Genomic DNA, 23,962 nt, shown 5'->3' with positions numbered 1-23,962 from the left:
GTTTCGCTCCCCCCACCACACTTTTTGCCCCCAGATCTGAACTTGCTTTTAAAAAAAAGTCTCTCATTTCTTTCAGTTCTAATGAAAGGTCATCGACCTGCAACATTAGCTCTATTTCTCTCTCCATAGGTGCTGGCTGGCCTGTAGAGCGTTTCCTGCATTTTCTATTTTTATTTCTCAGTTTTTTTCCTCATCCCAGTACTGCAGTGACTTCAGAGAACAAGCAGAGGCCAGGTGATACTCACACATGGGGAAAGGCGAGTGTGAAACATTGTGATGTTGCATCATACTTTTCATTGTTACATTCTTCACTCGTTCCTTGCTCACTTTGTTACTTGCTGACTTTTAGTTTTGTTTTCCCTATGCCTGTGTGACAGGAATCCCACTGTCTTCCCTGCAGCAAATGCCAATAATATAATTGTACCTGCTGGGGAGTATGCTAAATACTGGGTTTACTCACAGCTTGACATGCTTTCTTTCTCCTTTCATTAGAACTGAAAGAAGTTAGAGACTGCTTTTTTTTTAAAAGCAAGTTCAGATCTGGGGGCAAAAAGTGTGGTGGGGGGAGAGAAACAAGGACTAGATCGCTTCCTAAGATCACGACCAGTCTTCAATTAATCCAATTCACTTCACATGATATCAAGAAATGGCTGAGCTCACTGGACATAGCAGAGGTTATGGGCCCCAAAAACATAGAACAGAATGGTTACAGCACAGAAGGATGCCATTTGGCTCATCGTGCCTGTGCCGGCTCTCTGCAAGAGCAATGTACCTCGTGTTACTCCCCTGCCTTTTCCCCACAGCCCTGCAAATTTTTCCACTTCAGATAATGATCCAAGTCTCTTTTTGAAAGCTATAATTGAATCAGCCTTTTATTAAATTCATTCTTGGGAGTGGGAGTCGCTGGCTCGGCCAGCGTTTATTGCCCATCCCTAAATGCCCTTGAGAAGGTGGTGGTGAGCTGTCTTCTTGAACTGCTGTAGTCCATGTGGTGCAGGTACACCCACAGTGCTGTTAAGGAAGGAGTTCCAGATTTTGACCCACTGACAGTGAAGAAACGGTGTTATATTTCCAAGTCAAGATGGTGAGTGGCTTGGAGGTGAACTTCCAGATGGTGGTGTTTCCATGTATCTGCTGTCCTTGTCCTTCAAGATGGTGGTTGTCCTGGGTTTTGAAGGTGCTGTCTGAGGAGGCTTGGTGAGTTCCTGAGTGCATCATATAGATGGTACACACTGCTGTCACTGTGTGTTAGTGTTGGAGAGGGTGGATGTTTGTGGATGGGGTGCCAATCAAGTGGGCTGCTTTGTCTTGGATGGTGTCAAGCTTCTTGAGTGTTGTTGGAGCTGCACTCATTCAGGCAAGGGGAGAGTATTCCATTGCACTCATAACTTGTGCCCTGTAGATGGTGGACAGGCTTTGGGGAGTAAGGAGGTGAGTTACTCGCTGCAGGATTCCTCGCCTCTGACCTGCTCTTGTAGCCATAGTATTTATATGGTGAGTCCAATTCAGTTTCTGGTCAATGGTAATCCCCGGGATGTTGATAGTGGTTGATTCAGTGATGGTAATGCCATTGAATGTCGAGGGACGATGGTTAGATTCTCTCTTGTTGGAGTTGGTCATTGCCTTGCACTCGTGTGGCACAAATGTTACTTGCCACTTGTCAGCCCAAGCCTGGATATTGTCCAGGTCTTGCTGCATTTGGACATTGACTGCTTCAGTTAATGAGGAGTCGTGAATGGTGCTGAACACTGTAATCATCAACGAACATCCTCACTTCTGACCTTATGGAAGGAAGGTCATTGGTGAAGCAGCTGAAGATGGTTGGGCCTCGGACACTATCCTGAGGAACTCCTTCAGTGATGTCGTGGGACTGAGATGATTGACCTCCAACAACCACAACTGTCTTTCTTTGTGCTAGGTATGACTCCAACTAGCGAAGAGCTTTCCCCCTGATTCCCATTGACTCCAGTTTTGCTAGGGATCCTTGATGCCACATTCGGTCAAATGCTGCCTTGATGTCAAGGGCAGTCACTCACCACACTTCTGGAGTTCAGCTCTTTTCTCCATGTTTGAACCAAGGCTGTAATGAGGTCAGGAACTGAGTGGCCCTGGTGGAACCCAAACTGAGTGTCAGTGAGCAGGTTATTTCTAAGCATGTGCCGCTTGATAACACTTGATAACCTTTCCATCACTTTATTGTTGATTGAGAGTAGATTGATGGGGTGGTAATTGGCTGGGTTGGATTTGTCATGCTTTTTGTGTGCAGAACATACCTGGGCAATATTCCACGTTGCCAGGTAGATGCCAGTGTTGTCCCTGTCCTGGAACAGCTTGGCTAGGGGTGTGGCAAGTTCTGGAGCACGAGGCTTCAGCACCATTGCCAGAATATCGTCAGGGCCCATAGCCTTTGCAATATCTAGTGCCCTCAACCATTTCTTGATGTCATGTGGAGTAGATCGAATTGGTTGAAGATTTGCATCTGTGATTCTGGGGACCTCCGGAGAAGGCCAAAATAGTTCATCCACTTGGCACTTCTGGCTGAAGATTGTTGCAAATGCTTCAGCCTTATCTTTTGCACTGATGTGCTGGGCTCCCCCATCACTGAGGATGGGATATTTGTGGAGCCTACTCCTCCAGTGAGTTGTTTAATTGTCTGCCGCCATTCATGACTGGATGTGGCAGGACTGCAGAGCATAGATCTGATCTGTAGGCTGTGGAATTGCTTAGCTCTGTCTATCACATGTTGCTTATGTTGTTTGGCATGCAAGTAGTCCTGTGTTGTAGCTTCACCAAGTTGACACCTCATATTTAGGTATGCCTGGTGTTGCTCCTGGCATCCTTTCCTGCATTCTTCATTGAACCATCATTGAAACTTCGCCACAATTGAATCAGCCTCCAACACATTCTCAGGCAGTGCATTCTGAAACCAAACAACTCACTGTGTAAAGAAGTTTTTCCTCATGTCGTCATTACTTCTTTTATCAATCACCTTAAATTGGTAAGCAGAATACTGCTGATGCTGTAAATCTGAAATAAAATGCTGGAAATAGTCAGCAGGTCAGGCAGCATCTGTGGAGAAAGAAGCAGAGTTAATGTTACAGGTTGTTGACCTTTCGCCAGAACTAGGAAAAGTTAGAGATGTAATAGGTTTTGAGCAAGGGGTGTGTAAGAAAGAGCAAAGCAAAGTCTGCGCTAAAGTGAAAGACAGGAGAGATTGAATGACAGGAGAGTGTTGCATACAAGCATACGAATTAGGAACAGGAGTAGGCCATTTGGCCCCTTGAGCCTGCACAGCCATTTGATAAGATCATGGCCAATCTGATTGTGGTTTCAATTCCACTTTCCTGTCCACCCTCCATGCACTTAGATTCTTGATTAACAAGGAAGTCAACCTAACTCAGCCTTAAAAATATTCAACAACACTGCCTCTGCTGCTCTCTGGGTAAAAGAATTCCACATACTTACGACCCTCTGAGAGAAAAAAATTCTCCTCATCTCCATGTTAAGCAGGAGACCCCTTATTTTTAAACTGTGTTCCCTAGTTCTAGTCTCTTCCACAAGGGGGAACATCCCCTCAGCATCCACCCAGTCAAATACCCTCAGGATCTTGTATGTTTCAATAAGATCATCTCTCATTCTTCTAAACTCTAATGGATGTAGGTCCAACCTGCTCAACCTTTCCTCATAACTCTTTCATCCAAGGAATGAGTCGAGTGAACCTTCTCTGAAATGCTTCTAATGTGATTATATCTTTCCTTGAATAAGGAGACTAAAACTGTACACAGTACTCCAGATATGGCCTCACCAATGCCCTGAACAATGGTAAAAAAAACTTCCCTACTTCGATACCAAATTCCCCTTGCAATAAATGACAACATTCCATTTGCCTTCCTAATCACTTGCTGTACCAGCATACTAACCTTTTGTGATTCTTGTACCAGGACACACAGATCCCCCTGTACCACAGAGTTCTACAACCTCTTTCCATTTAAATAGTATATTGCTTTTCAATTCTTCCTGCCAAAGTGGGCATTTTCCCACATACTAACATCCTGGTTATATGCTGAAGATTTGTGTTCGAGAACTAGCTGGGCCTCTAGCCAAATTATTCCAGTATAGCTACAATACAGGCAATTTTCCACATTACTGGGTAGATGCCAAAGTATGTCCTGGTCACAAAAAGCAGGACAAATCCAACCTGGCCAATTATTGCCTCATCAGCCTCCCTTCAATCATCAGTAACAATGAGCTGTCCCTCTATGCTACTTGTTTTGTCTTTTTGCCCCTCTCCACATCCCAGGAGATGTGTGTTCTATTAACCAACATTAAACCATGACTGTTATCTCAGATGGGCTATTATTGGAAACTACACTTGACTGGCATCCCATTTTTACTTTGAAGACTGAATGAAATGTAAGACCAGGCCTGAATTTGTAAATGGTTATTTTATTCTCCCTTGTAAATATGGTTGTTCACTGCATTTATTGTGATGCTTTCTCATTTTTTATATTTACAGTGCAAGGCCTACTTTACTAGAGTATTGCAGCTATCACCTAAATTTTCTAGGTATTTTGGCTGGGCCTACCAGCAGTTACAAGGACTACATTGCTTTTATTGAAGGAAACCATATAGACATGAAACTAATAGAAGAACATTGGAAGCAAAAAGGCTTTAGCAAATTTCCTGATCCATCCCCATTGGTATGTATACAATGACTATAATTCTATTCATGGTGCATTGTTGAGATTGTCTGTAAAAAATCAAAACTGTAACCAAATTGAGGAATGGGCATTGGGGAACTGGTTGATGCAATGGATTAGATACTGGAATTTCACCTCTGGTACCTGGGTGCAGATCTAACTTAGACTAACAGGATGGATGACTGTTCTATCCGCAGGTAGTGAGGGTCCCATGTGAAATAAGTTTGGGTATCTCAATCTAGTTTTAGTGCACGCGGGCCTACAGTTTAATGCTGCTCCTAAATCGGTATTAATTTGTATTTCCACTAAGACAAGCCTATGACCAATGGATTTGGGAAATAGAAAAATGCCACTGCTGGTGCAGTAAAAGATGTTTATCTGAAGTCGAGGCTTAGGACTCGATGTTGGGCTGAAGTGAAAAATATTGCACTCTGCAAACTAAGGTCCCTGGTGAACACGCACACACACACAGACGCGCTCTCTCTCTCTCTCTCTCTCTCTGCTGGAATGCTGTCAAAAAATCAGCAATACTTAAGATAAATGTAGGTAAGAAGTATTAATATTAATTCTGACAGAGAATGGAATAACCTTTCTCTTTGAGGCAAAGAAATGTAACTTTTTTGCAAAATTCATTATGAAATCTGAGGGAGGCAATCCTTGGTGTTCCAACTCAGCTTTTTATGATTTCCTGCTGAATTGCTCCAATGTCTTGCTTCTCCCCATGTCTATAACTTACTTCAGCTTGGCAACCCTCTCACGTTGCTACGCTGCTCCAATTCTAGCCTTCAGCTATCTTGGCCAGCACTCGGGAATTGCCTCCCTCAACCTGCCCACATCTCTACCGCTCTCTCCTCCTAGCACAAAGGAGGATGGCTGCGGTTGTTGGAAACCAATCATCTCAGTCTCGGGACATTGCTGTGGTAGTTCTTCAGGACAGTGACCTAGGCCCAACCATCTTCAGTTCCTTCATTATGACCATCATAAGGTTAGAAGTGACTTACTCATGATGGCATTCAAGAGGATTTGCCACTAATGAAATATTAAAAGATAAAAAAAGGATGCATTTCAAAATCAAAGTGTTCAATTGTCCTTATGTACCATCATAGCATTTTGAAAAAAAATCTCCCTGTTAGGATTCTGACTGTGCTGTCTGTCCTGCATTTCTTGGATGTTTGCCACTGTGACAGAGCAACCTCATCAAGAGGGTTGGCAGAAACCCCACTTTGCCCATTAACTGGAGTTTTGCAGTACTTAAGACAAAGTTATGGTGGTAGAAAGTCCAAGGAAGTTCAGGGCCATTACCTAACCCCATGAGCTGGAACACCAGTGGATGACATCTTTGTTCCGCTTTGGTCCCACCAATACACTGACTTCATGCCTCAATTGTCTTGCCATTTGGCACTGGAAGAATTTCAGATAACTCTGCTGAAGTCAAAAACAGAAAGGTCAACTTTTAATTTAACAAAAGTTTTGACCTGACCAGCATGCAGAATATCAGTGATAGGGAAATCAGAATGATACAGTTCAAAAGGAAGCCATTTTGCCCATCATGTCTGTGCCAGCCCTTTGAAAGAGCTGTCCAATTAGTTCCACTACCCTGCTTTATTCCCATAGCCCTGCATACTTTTCATTTTCAAATATGTATCCAGTTCCCCGTTGAAAGTTGCCATTGAATCTGCTTCCACTATCCTTTGTGGCAGTGCATTCCACATCATCACAAAGCTCTTTTTTTTCTCTCAAAGGTACGCTTTTTATGTTTTGTGCCTCTTGTGAAGAGTGAATACTCCGGCTGTGCATAGAGCAGACCAGGTGCAGATTGAATCCTCCCTGCCATCTTCCTTAATGCCTGTACTTGGTTCCAGGAATGTATCTTAAATGAAACCCAAGAAGTGCACCCCTGCCGAATCAGCAAAAACTGGTATGTTTCCAGTGTCAGCTACCCCCCTGTTCATGGATGTAAGATTGCCCACAAGTCAGCCCAAATTGGCAGCTTTGTGCCATGTGTGGACTGAGAGGAACCTTGAAGCTTGTGAAGTGAACAAACTTTCATTAGTCTTACGAAAGCACAATGGTGCAGATGTTGGAAATCTGAAATTAAAACAAAAAAAGCTAGAAAATACCCAGCAGGTCAGGCACCACCTGTGGATCAATGTTCTGATGAAAGATCAGCTCAACATGAATCTTTAACCATGTTTCTCTCCATAGATGCTGCCTGACCTGCTGAGTATTTCCAAAATATTTTTTGTTTTTATTTCATTAGTCCTGGTTCGATTCCAGCCCTGATCTTACAGGTGAAAGGACAGTGCGCCAACCTGCTTCACCCAACCTTCCCTTAAATGTTAGAATGTACACTGGTGCAAAAAGTCAATTCTAATTTCACACCATATGTGTCTATTTAATGATTAGTGCAGAATTTGATCAGATAAATGTAAGGAATTCTGGAATTTATCTCCAGCTGTTTAGATTTTTAAAATGAATAATGTTTGGAAATGACTCTACGTAAGTGTGCTTCATAAGTCATTGTATAATTCTCAATCAGCTGAGATAACCATTTTGCTGTATGAAAGGATATTAATCAGTTAATCATGTTGAAGAAACTCGTGTATGAAATAAAAATAACCTTGATGCTCGGAACTGATTGAATGTAAAATAAAAAGTGGATGGAGTGGAGAGACAGCAGTTCAGCTATCATGGAAGTTCAACTTTGCTTTTAAACTTGTAAATTGATTTTTATGAAAATTTTTTAACTTCAGCACATATACTAAAATTGGAACGACAGAGAAGATTAGCCAGAAGGTCAACCTCCATGTTGACTTTTCACTTGCATAAAAATAGATAAACCCATTATAGTTGTACCAATTAGATAAAAATTCTTTGCCTACAGTAATAGCACTGAGTGACCCTCGAATGTTACAGTACTTGCCTTTTTATGACCGATGTGGCCCTGGATTAAATACTTGACACCTCTTTCCTGTTGCATTCCTGTTTGCATCCCATATTGAAACATGAAAATTCTGCCAACAAAAGTTTAATATTTTAAAGTATTGCTATATTTTGTATTCTGTTGTGAGAGGGAATAATATTAGTGTATTACCAAGGACATGATGTCATTGTCTTCAACTCCAGCATCACTATTATTAGTAATTTTTCACCTTTGCCAGTCTATCTATAGTGGGCTCAACAAGCTTGACATTTTAATGTGAAAACAAAATACTTTGGATATTGGCAAATCTGAAAGAGAAGCAGAGAATGCTGGCAACACCCAGCATATTTCACAGCATCTGCTTAGAGAGAAACAGAGTTAATGAGCTGGATATTTGCAGAGTTGTGGATCTGAAAGGACCATCCCATTTCCGACATATCCCATTTTCACTCGTAGGGGGAAGGGGGCTGGGCATGACTCTCACAGTTGGGAAACCTGAACTCAGCAGAGCTATTCAAATAGACCCCATTTTTGCTGCAGCAGGGGCCTTACCCATCTCTCTCTCTCTCTCTCTCTCTCTCCCTCCCTCTCTCCCTCTCTCTCTCTCCCCCCCCCCCCGCCCCCCTCCAGTGTGGGAGTCACGAATATATGGAAGAGACGTCAATGCTTATGAAGGGCATGTAGAACTGTCAAGCTGCCAAGTTATTTAAATCTTATTCCTTCAGTGAGAGTTGAAAAAAATCTGTTCTAGTAGTTACATAGCTGTTTGATGATGGTACCCCAATGGCTATTTTTATATCATTATTAATGGTCGGCTGATTTCCACAACTGATGATTGTCCCAGCAGGTGGATTGTGAATTTGATTGACAGCTCAGAGGTTATTAAAGGATTAGCTGTGTTTGTGGGGTTATGAATGCACGCCTGTGTGTTTTGATGAGGGATTAAGTATTTGAGGAGGCTTTTAAAGTTTTAAATGGGCTTTCATGAATGGGAGTTTTTTTAATATAGTGAAGGCTGTGATAGAAATTTAGGCCTTAATTGTATTTCATCGCAGCATGGCTCCTGAGATCTGCCCATGGTAGATACTGGGTGTAATTTTCTATGCCCACTGGCATTGGGCGTGCTCGGTGGTGTGAGTAGACAATATGGTGAGAAGGCCAAAAATCGGTTTTGCGATGTCATGAAACCAGTTTACGATCGTCTGCTCAGCCTGTCGATGGCGGCCACGTTTCCCGCCATCTGACGTCAGAAACCTCAATACATCTACATATCGTTATAAGGCTTATCCCCCTCCTTGCTGGATCATCCGCCTCAATCACGCCGATGTGTTTCACAACTGCACATAAATGACGTGCACCTGGTGAGCTGCACTTCGCTCAGGACTTCGAGGTTTATTTGCCTACCTTGCTTCGGGCACCACTTGCAGTCATCAGCATCAGGCTTCGCAGACAGCACCACAACACTTTTAGGGGGGCTCAATGGTGGGTCTTTACCTACCAGACCAGCCATAAGGAGGGGGTATGGGCTTTGTATGGTTGCAATGTTAGGGCTTGCTTGGGATGGGGAAGAAGTGGCGTCAGGCAAGGGAAGAGGCTGCAGGGTGAGGGCTGTACTGGAGAAGGGGGGTATCCCAGGGTTTGTGTGAGGGCACAAGTTGATCTGTACAAGTGACCGCAAGATGGTGAGGGCTGAGGAGGCAATCTCCAGAGCAGATGAGGCTAGATGGAAATGTGAGGGTATGTGTGTGAAAGAGTGAGTGGCGATGCCCCTTGAGCTGGCAGTGAGTGAGATGCCAGGGAATGTGTGATGGGCTTGAGTGTGAGTTTAGAGCGATGAGATGGCGGCATAGATGAGATCATTCATCCTGTATCTGCAGCGGATGGCCAACCTCTTCTGTGCAGCATTGGCACTGATCACTGCCATCGCCTACCAAGCTGGAGTGGTAATGTTGCTGCTCCTCCTGCGGCCAGAGTGGGGAAAGAGGACATCAAGGTGGGCCTCTACAGCGTCCAAAATGAGCTTGAGGGACGTGTCACTAAACCTGGGGGCTGCAGTCTTCTTGCCTTTTGGGGCCATGTCTTATTTGCAGCAGTCCTGGGCTAGAAGCACTAGCGTGATGTGGTGGTGAGATGACGTTGTGGCCGGCGAATCGGAGCCTGCCCACCAGGGAAATTATGTGTTTCCCGGGAATGCATAATTAATGCGGTGGTTTGGGACGATACGGTGTGAGAAGTCGCCGTTGCGACTGGTGGGTAAAACAACGTTGTACCCGCCTGCTACTGCACTTATTGCAAATCTGGGATGATTCCGCCCACTGAGTGAGTTGGCAATGAGTGTCTAAGGGAAAAGGGTGGCGGGGTCATGAGTTGGCACTAAGTTGGCATGGATAGGAAATGGGGAGTGGGTGGGGGTTGATGGGGGCGGTGAGGGATGAGGGCTAGAGAGTCTAATATTTAACAAAACAATCGGGATAAAGTCCCAGAGAACCAAAGTGGCCCTTTTAAATGGCACTCAGCAGCCCCTGTTGCTGCCTCTGATCTGATCCTGGGATTTTCAGGCCTGACTCCATCCTGCACCACCCCCCCCGCCCCCCCAACTCCAGAGTGACGATCACTCCCTTTCTCCCAAGGTGGCTGTGCCGAACCAGAAGATTTCCTGACTCGCACTACCGACTTCGGGAGCAAAAATCTGGCCCAATGTTGCACATCAATGGTCTATCATCTGAACTGATTTTATTCCTGATATTTTAATGGTTTTAAAAAACATTGTTCCATATGAAATTAATAAATGCTTGACACTATTTCAGACTTGGTTTCTGATGGGCATCATAAGCCACGAGTATTGTTGGTATTGACATAAAACTGCTCAATTTTGATTTATTGTGTAATAATTTGCAATTGTCTGTTATCCTACAGTTTACCTAACTATCTAAACGTCATATATTTTGTGGGGTTTGCTTTATTTTTCTAGAGAGCTGTAGCAAACAAAATGCTTATCACCTTTATATGTCTAGTTTGGTTTACGGTAATTACGAAGAACTTCCCTATCTCCTACAACGTGGATGACAAGTTTATAAGTGAAGCCTCGTTCTTCAGGAAGCTCTGCTACCTCTTCATTTCAGTCCATGCATCCAGACCCAAGTATTACTTTGCTTGGACTTTAGGTAAAGTAATTTGCTGTGCCTCCTTAATTGTACATCAATGCCATATTTTACATTTTTGACTAATTAAGGGTTCAGGACTCTAAAATTAAACTTCTTCAATCAATGAGACATAAGAGGAAGTATTCATACTTAGAAGTCATCAGAATAATAAATGATTTAATAAGTAAAATTAAAGTTGTTTATGGCTTGTTTGACTCTATTGAATATCTGACTTTTTTAGTTTCTTTCATGGGTGAGGGATCCAATGAAAGTTTGGGAAAGATTTGGCTTGAATGATTTCCATAAATAATCCCTCCGTGTTCTCCTCTACCCCAATCCCCAAGGTGCCCCATCCCTTTCAATGCTTGCGATAATTTTGGCAAGGAAGATTTGAGAATAAATAATTAGATTACCCTGTTCTTGTTTTTCAGTTTCTTCTTCTCATTTCTTTGCCTATGTCTCTCTCACTGAGATGTAACACTTTGTTGTTGATGTGAACCAATTTTTAAGAGAAAACTAGTCCAGCTTGGGGCATGAAATTTTCAAGAAATAACAAATGCCCTCTGATTACCCTCCACAGTTGCTGACTAGCCTCGATTTGCACACCTTAGGATAGCAGCTAAGTATCACAGATGTGTGCCAGCTCCAAGAATACCCATGGGTAACATCAACATTTAAGTATATCACAAATGTTTTCAGATGTGCTGCTGATACTTCAAGTGCCACATGCCACACATACAGATTTCTGGGTCACGCTGTGACCAGTCATTTCCTGCTGGCTTCAGTAAAATCCTTTCTAGCAATATTAAATATATTCTGTTTGAATTTGAAAGGTGGCTTTATACAGCAATACAGCCATGGATCATAAAGGTACAGGAAGCCTCCGATACTACATCGTTTGTAAAACTGGTATAGTGTTCCTGTCGTTATAAAACAACGTATCCTTGGAGTTACTGTGAATGGCACCAAGGAAAGTTTAATATGTCGAAGTGTTGAATCATCATTCTTTCTATAAAACACTAACAAGTCACATCTAATCGTCTATTTAAAATATTATAAAAGAAAATCTGTTGAAATAACTTTAAGATGTACTGAACTGCAGTTAGGCTCATGGCTTTAAAAGGCAAGAATTTTGCACAGACAGTTCTAGTTTAATGCTCCTTTCCATATAAAACTAGGTACTGTGTCACTTATTGCTTCAGTTATTATTTTGGGGTTTAAGGTGCTGTTGGAATGACAAGTAGACTGATGCAGGTTTGTAAAGCACAAGGCAGTGAACTGCCAGTGTCCTTCTGAAAACCTGCTTTCATTTCAAAATTTGGAGAACTGCCTCTCAGTGGTTCAAAACTGTGTAATAGAAAGTGTTGAGGTGCCAAGTTAGGAAATGCAAATTGGAAATTATGATAACTGCCGTGTCTGTGTGTGTGTGTGTGTGTGTGTGTGTGTGTGTGTGTGTGTGTGTGTGTGTGTGTGTGTGTGGCCTTTGTGTCTTTCCTTTGTTTGTGTCTGCTTCATAAGCCTAACATGTTTGAGTATTTCCTGTCTTGTCATTGGTGCCACAAAAATAAACTCTGTTTGCCAGCTTTCCTTTATCTTTCTCTCTTCCACTCTTCCTCTCTCTGCCTGTCTGTCCAGAATTTTCGCGCCGACAAAGAGGCTGTCCATCTTTGTGAAAATGGAGGCCTGAATCCGGAAGCTGTGCCCTCAAACCTGGCTTCCACCATTTTTGCAAGGGGGAATGGGGAAGGGTTTTAATAAGCACATAATGTGCTTTACATGTCAAAGTGCAGCTGCCTCAGTCAGATCTGATTTTTGGCTCGTGAGATGTCCAAAATACGACTTGTGCACTTTAGACCTGGTAGGAGAAGGTCTAAAGCTGCCAGAGTTCTTTGGAAAGGTAGGGTATCCTTTTCCAGAGGTAAGGTATCCTTTTGGATCTGGTCCAAGCACACCCTTGGGGCAGGTCAGGTGACCTTTTGGATTGTTAAAATTAGACATCAATGTGTGTAAAAAGTGCATAAACCCATTGGAACTGTCAAACTGTTTAAATATACTGCCCTTTAAATATTAGGAAAAAACCGTAGTGTTTTTAAAAATATCACTGCTCACTATTTCATTCTGCCTGTTGACATAAACTTGACAGTTATCATTACAGGATAAGTGCTGCATGACTGATTTCACAACCCATCATTATCGCAGTGGACTGCCTGTCAGGTCACAGTTTGATTGAAGCTTCAAGAGCTTATAAATTCTCTGTAGTAGGACTATGAATACAAATGTTTGTTTTTATGAGGGATTAAAGGAAGTTAAATGTAGTGAATGGGTTTTTAATCAGTTTTTTAAATAATGAATTAATCAATAGACAGAAGTATTTTATTTATTCTCAGCACGGGTCCTGAGGTCTGCCCACAGCGGATACTGGGTGAGCTGGCATGGTAGGTGTAAGGGCAAAGGGTGGTCAGTGAGGGGGCATAAGCTGGCACTGAATTGGCATAGGTGCATAGTCAGGCCTGCAAATCCCAGATTAACTTCTGCCTTATGTTTGAGTGGAAGAGGATCAATAATAGAAGAGATTAAAACCTGAGAAGAGCAATATACGTATATAATGAGGAGCTGTGTGCAAAAAACTCCTTAAAAATATTTTGTTTTATTGTGATTTTTAGAATCTTCTGGAATTGATGACAGGAGCCCAGGTGAAACATTTGCACCTAGCTTGCTTTGTATGTGCTGGTCTGTAATTACAGAATAAGTGAAGTGGTGAATTGCTTGTATCCTCAGTACCTTTCCAGGGAAGACTCAATGGGTTTGAAAGGGGAAGTCTGTAGACAGAAAGCAACGAGGAAAGCAAATTATTTATCAGCACAGAAAACTAGTAATACTTTTCTCTAACCTGTTAAATCCTACAGGGAACCTGAGATGGTTAAAGGCTTGAAGTTGATTCTGGGTCAAGCCTAATGAATGTCAGAATGTCAAATATCAAAATATCAAAGAATGCTTCTTTGAACGGCAAGGGAGCACTTCTTCTCCTTGCCTACAAGGAGTGACAGAAAAGGAACTTAACTGATACTGCCGGCAACTCCTGCCTCCTTTTCACAGACAAATTTTCCAATAAAATTGAAATCCAACTCCTAATTGCATTGTGGGTGACGGATTTAAATATGTCAATGAAGTTGCTCACCTCTCCATGGGGAGATACCCGGATGCAGAGAAACTTGCTGCAGAGAAAACACCACAAGGCATGTACACGATGGTCTGGGGACACACTCCCCATTTTTTATTTCTATTCTCGACTCTCCTACCTCTCATGGTGTGGGCTGACGGTGGTGGGTGTCTTGTTTTTTGTTTCAATGATGCACACAGGCCATTGACATTGTAGCTGAGATAATTTTATTGATAGCACATTTTACTAATACAAGCACAAATCTGCAGTAACTGAATTCTATCAAGACAGGTTCCAACATGTACAATCTGACCTTCAAACCCCAGGTCAGGTGACCCCATATCTAGTACAGAGTAGCGTATAGTATACAATAGCATATAATACTGGAGTCCACTACCACAATCAAATATTATCATGGCATTTCCCTTTTTAAAATAAAATCTTTTATACAATTCAAGTACACAAAGTCTCTTAGCTATTCCTCCTCACTTTGTTTTGATCGGTCTGTTTTACCTTTTACTCATCTCTGTATCTGTGGTTTTTTCACAGTTCTCCCACTGGATATTCTGAATAGTGTCAGAGGTGATTTTCAAGGACAAGAGGCCTCCTCCAGCTCTGTGTCACTATCATTCTTTGGATAGTTTTCAGGACTCTCGGGCTTTGTCTGGTTACCTATTGCTTCACTGGTGCTTTCTGGGTTTTGATCTTCAGCTACACTTTCTGGTTCAGAGAAGGGTTGCGTTTCATTTGTTTTCCATAAGAATTTCCGATTGCTCCTGTACCGTTGTCCGTTTGGAGTCTGCACTATGTAAGACCTTAGTTTTCCGGTGATTCATGTGACAATAGCAGTATTCCAGATCCCTTCATGCTGAATGTGTCTCCCATGTTCAGATCAGGCAGAGGTCGGGCACCTCGATCAAAGTACTCTTTCTGCTTCTGCTGTCTCAGTTTGAGGAGTTCCCTCATGCTGTAGCTCACTGGCTGTGGAAATGACAGTTGCTACACTCCACGTATCTAAATAAACGAATAAAAGTTGGGTAAAAGCAAAATTCTATTCAGCTTCACCTGCTTCACCCCCTCTTGAACAGTATAAATTTCATCACATTTTTACTTCTCTTTAGCTCTGAAGAAGAGTCACATGGACTCGAAACGATAACTCTGTTTCTCTCTCCACAGATGCTGTTAGACCTGCTGAGTTTTTCCAGCATTTTCTGTTTTTGTTTCAAATACATTTTGGGATCTATAAGGCTGGATTCCACTCTGAGATCAAGCTTGTGCAGGGGTAATCCCAGTTGGGATTGTAACACATTCTGGGAGTGGCATGTTCACGATTGCTTCGATTTTACTCAGGTCTGGCTTCAGTCCCTCACTTGAAAGCATGTCTCCCAAGCACTTGATTTCACAGAGACCTATTTTGCACTTTTCCTTCTTCAATTGAGGTTCCTTTCTCTAGCTCTGGCCAGCACCTGCCTCAGTCTGTGGTCGTGTTCTTCTTATGAGGCCCCCCAGACCAGCACATGGTCGATATAGGTTTCCATGCCCTCTAACCCTTCAAACAGCTGCTTCACTGTTCTGTGGAACACTTCCGGAGCTGAATTAATACCAAAATGTAAGCATAAAAACCTGTATCGCCTGTATGGTGCGTTGAAAGTACAGAAATAGGAGCTGCGTTCATCCAACTTGACCTGTTAGAAGCCTGAACTTGCATCCAAGACTGAATATTATTTAGCATCAGCTAGCTTACACATGATCTCTTCTACCGTGGGCATCTGGTAATTCTCCCTTTGTACTGCCTGGTTTAGGCCTCTGGGATCCAGACAGACTTGCAGATTCCCATCTGATTTTTCTACAATTACAATGAGATTAACCCGATTTGTTGGTTCTTCATTTTTTTTGATGATGTGAAGTTTCTCCACTCTGTCCAACTCTGTTTTTAGTCGGTATCTCAGCATTATTAGTATTTTCCTGGGTGGGTGTATTTTGGGTGTCACAGCTTCACTTTTGTTTTTGTTAGCTGTTTATCTTTGCTTATCTTATGATGCAGGCTTATGTGAATGACATTTTCTTGTGCATCTGTGTCAAGCTTGAAAATCGCCATCATGTTGGCAATTTTTAAATCAACCTTCCATTCATGTTCTTTGGAATTTGTTGTTACTGCACCAAGGAAAAGTTCAGTGTCTGTGTCAATCGTGTGCACTTTCTTCAATTTACACATCTTAGGGAAGTGATTTAGTTTATCACAGTTCTTACACTAGTTTCCGTAGGCTGGACAACTACGTGGTAAATGCTTTGTTCTGCATTGGCTGCATTTAAATGTTTTAATAGCAGTTTTTTGTTTTTTTTACATTCAGACTGTCTATTTTTTCTTTCCGGGGTTTGTTTCTGTTTAACTGCATCTAACTGCTTGACTGCGTGCGTCTTATCATCTTCTGTCATCTCTTTAATCTGGCATTTTGTTGTCTCTGCCACTCTGCAGATATTTATTGCTTTCTCCAGCCTGAGATCAACTTCTCTCAAAAGCCATTCTCTCAGAGTGTCATTTGCCATTCCGCACATTATTCTATCTTGGATGAGTGATTCTTCAAGCTCTTCGAATTCACACAATTTAGCCCGTTTTCTCAGCTCAGTTACGTACTGACTCATGTTGTCACTGCCTTACGTGCACATAAAAAATCGGTATCTTTCTTGCGTGATGTTTTTCTAAGGGCTGCAGTAGGTTTCGAATTTTTTCATTATTTCTTTCAAGTTCATTTCATTTCTCATCACTTTCCAAGGTGAATGTGTTATAGACTTTCTAGGGCTGCTTCCCCTGCTACGTGAAGAAAGATGGAAGACTGTACCAGAGGGTTTTCCTTATCACTGCCTGACGCTGTGAGGTACAGCTCGACTCACTGCTGGAACTTCCTCCAGTTTTCGGCGAGATTGCCCTCCAAACTGAGCTCTGTTGGTGGTTTCAGAACCTCCATTGTTGCATTTAGTTTACTTCTGACATCATGTCTTGTTTTTTGTTTCAATGATGCACACAGGCCGTCGACATTGTAGCTGAGCTAACTTTATTGATAACACATTTTACTAACATATACACATATCTGCAGTAACTGAATTCTATCAAGACAGGTTTCAATATGTGCAATCTGACTGTCAAACCCCAGGTCAGGTGACCCCATATTCAGTACAGAGCACCACATAGTATCTTATACTGGAGTCCACTACCACAAACAACTATTATCATGACAGTGGAGATTGGTTAATATCAAGGCGATGGTATTTGATCCATTGACCATTCGAATTGTATGTTTGATCTAAATGTCACCAATTTAGGTAGCAATCCATAGTTATGTACAACCCAGAAACAGGCCATTCAGTCCAACTAGTCTCTGCTGGTGTTTGCACTTCACACAAGCCTTCCCCCTCATTCTATCAATTTCATCCTTGCCTTCTAGCATATCATTCTATTCCCTTTTTTCTCATATGTGTCTAGATCCCTTTTGAAATCATCTAAGCTATTTGCCTCAACCACTTCCTGTGGTGGTGAGTTCCACATTCTAACCACTCTGAGTAAAGATTTTTCTTATTTTCTAGATCTATTAGTGACTATCTTGTACTTATGACCCTTAGTTTTTGAATCTCCCACAAGTGGAAACATTCGCTTCAACCCACCCTGTCCAATCCATTTGTAATTTTAAAGACCTTTATCAGATCACATCTAAGCTTTCTCTTCAAAAAAAAAGTCAGCCTGTTCAATCTTTCTCATTGTAATTCTCGATCCTAGTACCATCCTTAGGAATCCTTTTTGCACTTACGCTTGTACTTATGTTCTTTTTATATTCTATTGACCAAAAGTGTGCACACCAAGTCTGGCCTGTCCGAGGATCCAGTACTTTGTTATTTTTGCATTTTGTAAGCCAAGAAATAAATCCCAGCTGTTTTGAATGATTTGTCCACCTGTATCCCTAGATTCCTTTGTTCTTCTACCCCATTCAGTTTATTTTCCAAGATGTTGATGTTTTTATTTTGCTGGCCAGAATTCATCGCCTCACATTTATCTGTGTTAAAGTGCATTTGCAACTTTAATTGCCTAGTCTGCAAGTTTTCTAATGTCATCTTGTATTATGTTACATTCTTCCTCACTGTTAGCTATTCCCCTAGTTTGGTTTCATCTGCAAATTTCACAGAGTTACTTGTTCCTTAATTCAAATTATTCTATGAAAATCAGTGGTCCCAGCGTTTTCCTGTGAAACACTGATTTCTACTTCTTTCCCTTTACCCCTTTTCTCTGTTTTCTTTTATTTCAGCCAATTTGCTATCCATCCAGCTTTTTAGCTGCTAACTCTACATACCCTAATCTTTGTCACAATCTTTGTCTTTTGCATGGCATGTTATTGAAGGCTGTTTTGAAAATCCATGTATATGATATCTGCTGGTATGATCCATTGTGGAGGATTTGCATGTACAGTGTAGATGTGGAAAGACTCATGTTTCAAAATCCTGTTAACTCTACATGTATTTTGTAATGTTCATCCTTTATATTTTTTACTGAAAAATACATGAATGTTGTTTGATTGGTTTGTGAAGGACTAGAATCAGAGAGTTCCTCTGATGTGTTTTTGGCACAATTAGATTAATAATAGAAGCTTTGGTAATTAAAATAAGCTTATAAAAGATGTAAGGGTATTGCTGGAAGTTCCATCCTTCAGTTTGCTTGTTCTGGCAATTCAAACAAAGTGTTCTTTGGAACCATTTAAAGAAAAGCAGGGCATTCTGCTGGACAATGCTCCTTGCTCAAGTGACAGCACCAAAAATAGAGAGCTCGTCATTACAAAGTCTAAGGATCTGCATCAAATCTACTTCTGTGTCAGCATCACCTTGAGTTACCAATGATCAGGAGTCCATTTAGTTAAATGGTCGTATGGCTTGAAAATTGTAACGTGGACCTCTTATTGCTTGTACTGATAACTATAATCTTGCAAATGCTGCAAAGCCGACTCATTCTGCCCGGAGATGAACCAACTAATAAACATAAGTTTAAAATGAGATTAACCTCTTCTACAGCTCCTTGCACCACACAATTTTTTTTTCCAAATTCTTTGCTGGAACATGGGCATCGCTGGCTGGGCCAGCATTTTTATTGCCCATCCCTAATTTCCCTTGAGAAGCTGGTGGTGAGCTGCCTTCTTGAACCGCTGCAGTCCATGTGGTGGTGGGTACACCCACAGTGCTGTTTGGGAGGGAGTTCCAGGAATTTGACCCAGCGACAGTGAAGGCACGGTGATATAGTTCCAAGCCAGGATGGCATGTGACTTGGAGGGGAACGTGCAGGTGCTGGTGTTCTCATGCATCTGCTGTCCTTGTCCTTCTGGGTGGTAGAGGTTGCAGATTTGGAAGATGCTGTCAGAGGAGCTTTGCTGAGTTGCTGCAATGTATCTTTTGGATGATAAACACAGCTGCGATGGTGTATTGGCGATGGAGGCTATTTCATGCTGGATGGTGTTGAGCTTGTGTGTTGATGGAGCTGCATTCATCTAGGCAAATGGAGAGTATTCCATTACGCTCCTGACTTCTGCCTTATAGATGGAGGACGGGCTTTGGGAAGTCAGGAGGTGAGTTACTTGTTGCAGGATTCCCAACCTCTGCTCTTGAAGTCGCAGTATTTATGTAGCTGGTCCAATTCAGTTTCTGGTCAATGGTAACTGCCCAGGATGTTCATAGTGGGGGATTCAGTGATGGTAATGGCATTGAATGTTGAGAAGAGATGATTGGATTCTCTCTTGTTGCCTGGCACTTGAGGCAATGAATGTTACTTGCCACTTATCGGACCACGCCTGAATTTGTCCAGGTATTGCTTCATATGGGCACGGACTGCTTCATTTTCTGAGGAGTTGCGAATGGTGCTGAACATTGTGCAATCATCAGCGAACATCTCCACTTCTGACCTTATGCTGGAGGGAAGGTCAGGAGCTGAGTGGTCCTGTTGGAACCCAAACTGAGCATCAATGAGTAGGTTGTTTCTGAGTAAGTGCCGCTTGATAGCACTGTCGACAACACTTTTCATAATTGTGCTGATTGAGAGTAGACTGATGGGATGGTAATTAGCTGGGTTGGATTTGTCCTGCTTTTTGTGGATGGGACAAACCTGGGCAATTTTCCACATTGCCGGGTAGATGCCAGTGTTGTAGGCGTACTGGAACAGCTTGGTGAAGGGCGCAGCTAGTTCTGGAGTGCAAGTCTTCAGTACTATTGTTAGAATATTGTCAGGGCCCATAAGATTTTCTGTATCCAGTGCCTTCAACTGTTTATTGATATCATGTGGAGTGAATCAAATTAGCTGAAACCTGGCATCAATGATGCTGGATATCTCAGGAGGAGGCCAAGATGGATCATCCACTTGACAATTCTGGCTGAAGATGGCTGCACATGCTTCAGTCTTGTCTTTTGCACTGATGTGCTGGGCTTCCTCATCATTGAGGATGGGGATATTTGTGGAGTCTCCTCCTCCAGTTAGTTGTTTAATTATCCGCCACCATTCACGACTGGATGTGGTAAGACTGCAAAGGCCTGATCCGTTGGTTGTGGGATCGCTTGGCACTGTCTATCGCATACTGCTTTCGCTGTTTGGCACGCAAGTAGTCCTGTGTTGTAGGTTCACCAGGTTGACACTTTATTCTTAGGTATGCTTGGTGCTGCTCTTGGCATGCCCTCCTGCACTCTTCTTTGAACCAAAGTTGAACCTCCCAGTTTGATGGTAGAGCAGGGAATATGCCAGGCCATGAGGTTACAGATTGTGGTTGTATAACAGTCTGCTGTGCTGATGGCCCATAGTGCCTCCTAGATGCCCAGTTTTGAATTGTTAGATCTGTTCAAAACCTATCCCATTTAGCACGATGGTGGTGCCACAGAACACGATGGAGGGTATCCTCCAATGTGGAGGTGGGACTTAGTCTCCACAGGGACTGAATGGTGGTCACTTCTACTAATACTGTCATGGACAGATGCATCTGAAACAGGTAGATTGGGAGGAGTACTGATTCATCAGCTGAGGGAGGGTGGTAGGTGGTAGTCAGCAGGAGGTTGCCTTGTGCATGTTTGACCTGATGACATGAGACTTCGTGCAGTCCAGGGTTGATGTTGAGAACTCCCAAGGCAGCTCCCTCCCAACATTGTGCCACCACCTCTGGTGGATCTGTCCTTTTGATGGGACAGGGCATACCTAGGGATGGTGATGTTGGTGTCTGGGACATTATCTGTAAGGTATGATTCGAATGAGTATGACTATGTCAGGTTGTTGCTTGACTGGTCTGTGGAACAGCACTCCAAATTTTGGCACAAGCCCCCAGATGTTTTTAAGGAGGACTTTGCAGTGTTGACAGGGCTGGCTTTGATGTTGTTGTTTCCAGTGTTTATTTCGATGCTGAGCAATCTTTCCAGTTTCATTCCTAAATCATGAATTTTTGCTGCCTTTTTGGACAGAAACTCATTTTTCAGGCCAGCTGTCCACAAGGTAATTAGCACAGTGTCTAGACTACAAGCTGAATGGCTTCACTGTGCCATTCCCAACTCTTGTGCTCTCCTGACTGACTTGTGTTCTTTTTCCAGAGATATATCTCTTCTCCCAATGCCTTAAACTTCCCTCACCTAAAGGAAATAGGGTCAAACGCTGTTGACTGACATCTTTGTCAACTCTACATCAAACTACCCTTGACACTCACAAGTTACAACCTTTAATAAAAAGTCACCCTGGGGTATGAAGTATTATGGCACCTGTATGTTTGCAGCTGAAATTCCTGCTGTGTAATGAATAAAATATCTTCTATCATGATGGAATAGTTACCTAGGGCCAACCTTAAGCAATTTCATTGCTTCAAAACTCATGCAACATGTAAAGGTCTGTGAGGGTTAGTGCATCCAGTTTTCCCTCTGGGAACTATTCCAATCAGCATTCTACATGGATTACGCATCTCTATGAATTCAACACTTTATGGCCGGATGGTTAACTGTCGACATTAATTTCATGGATTATCTTCTACTATTATTAGTTTGTGACTTAAAAAGTTCAGGACTAAGAGATTGCATTAACTATTGCTAAAACATTTAGATGTTCTTTCAGAAATTAAATTAAGCAATAACTGGTTATCTGCTTCCCTTTTCTTTTTTAGCTGATGCAATCAATAATGCAGCTGGTTTTGGGTTCAGTGGCCTTGATAAAAATGGGAACTTGAGATGGAACTTAATCTCAAACCTAAACATCTGGAATATTGAGGTGAGATTCTCATGTAAACTAGATCCTGAAAACGAAGTTTTCAATGCTGTATTCTCGCGGCTGAGTCTTAATTGGACTGAAACCATACATAATTATTTTTCACACAATCACCTGTATGTTGCTACCTGAAATGAAGTTGAAGATTTACTTTGAGTCACTAAATTGTGTGTGTGTGTGTGTGTGTATGTGTGTGTGGTCCTCTTCTTTCATTGTTTTAAGTTTGGCTAATACTTTGTTTGGTGCTGGATTCACAGTGCTGAAGTTACAAATGAGCGTTTAATGATGGTATGGAAGATTATTAGAGAAAAATCAGATTCTAAAATTGCAAAACTTTGCTATAGCAATGACTCACTTTGATCACATAATTTGTTCTTGCAGAAGTGATATTTCTTTTCAACGTCTGTTTCCAGAACTGCCTTAACTGCTTTCACTTGCGTAAGAGTTAATGAAACATGAGTTTCCTAGCAGTCTGCTTCTTCATTGTAAATGTTTTATTACTCAATATCTTTTCATTGCATTTTATTTGGTTGGCCAGATTTCTGCTCAAGAAATAATTGGCTGACAAATATAAGAGGTAATTGACTTGGGGCTGCCACAGGTCAGCTGTGTCCAGTTGGTAGTGTGGATCAGAATTATGGGCATGCACTGGGCAGTGTTTCCACCCAGTTAGAAATTCTTGCACAGCATGTTTCACATTTATACGACAGGTTAAAAATCCAAAAAAACAAATTTGTAAAGTCTGAAACAGATACTAAGACGATTTTTCAAGCTTTTAAGATAACATGTGACTTCTTCCACAGCTATACCAATATTTTGGATTTTAAGGAACTTTTCGAGGAAACCAGTTATTAGAGTTTTAAAATAAATTTGCTATTAGTTGTTTGGCTTGGAAACATTGGGCAGAATTTTGCCCTAGGGCGGGCTCGGCGGCAGCGGTTGGGAAGCTGACCGCCGTCCACGATCGGGACTGGACCGTGATTTCACGCTGGTGGGCCAATTAAGGCCTGCCCAGTGTGAAATGCGAACGGCAGCACTCGGCGCTGCCAGTGTGAGCAGGCCAAGCGCGAACTTCGCGCATGCGCACGATTGAGCGCTTCATAGCCTCCCTGAGGCACAGAGCTGCCTCAGGGAGATGAAAATGCTTTTAAAAAAAATAGAAAATAAAGAAAATAAAATGTAATAAAACATCCCCTCCTGTGACTGTCACATGAGCAGGGACATGTTAGTAACTCAATTTTAAAACTTTTATTTTATTTTTAATTGCTTTTGGAAACCTCAACCTGCCCATGGATGAGGTTTCCAAAAAATGCAGGATGGGCAGTGAAAAATATAAGTTAATTGATTATTTATTTAATGGCCTTAACAGGTCTTTTAATTGTCAGCGGGCGTGCTGCTGACTCAGGCGCGTGCCCGCCAACCAAACTATCTTGCGACTGCGCATTGACGTTGGCACGATCAGCTGACGTCAACGTGTGTCATTTCACGCTCGGCGGCCCACCCGCCAAGCGAAAATTTCTGCCCATTATGTTGCTGAAAAATCACAACAATTAATGCTTTCCAGTCATTGACGCCAGAAAATTTGATTACTATACTGTTGCTGTTCAAACAGCATTATGATATATCTAATCTGTTTTACAACACAAAGGCTTAATTAAAAGTAATTCTGTTCAACATTATCATGAAATAATGTCCTCTATTTTAAATGAAAGTTTATTTTTCTTAATTTTCTGCCCTGAAGGTGGAATCTTGCATTAGGTACGATTCCAACTGTAACTTTTA

General features: G+C 42.1%; 1 protein-coding gene across 7 annotated transcripts in view; it reads left to right on the top strand.

Moving 5' to 3' along the window:
• Window positions 1–23,962, top strand: part of mboat1 (membrane bound O-acyltransferase domain containing 1) — a 112,528-nt gene that overhangs the window by 62,872 nt on the left and 25,694 nt on the right. For all 7 annotated transcript variants that reach the window (XM_078539297.1, XM_078539298.1, XM_078539299.1 and 4 more), the window contains 3 exons: window positions 4,517–4,700; window positions 10,595–10,787; window positions 22,080–22,183. In XM_078539297.1, the coding sequence (XP_078395423.1) occupies window positions 4,517–4,700; window positions 10,595–10,787; window positions 22,080–22,183 (481 nt within the window). The remainder of the gene's footprint in view (window positions 1–4,516; window positions 4,701–10,594; window positions 10,788–22,079; window positions 22,184–23,962) is intronic.

This window comes from Cetorhinus maximus, chromosome 3 (assembly GCF_964194155.1).
Source record: "Cetorhinus maximus chromosome 3, sCetMax3.hap1.1, whole genome shotgun sequence".
Taxonomy (NCBI): domain Eukaryota; kingdom Metazoa; phylum Chordata; class Chondrichthyes; order Lamniformes; family Cetorhinidae; genus Cetorhinus; species Cetorhinus maximus.
The sequence above is the reverse complement of the archived record's forward strand: the minus strand, read 5'-3'. Positions and strand labels throughout refer to the sequence as shown.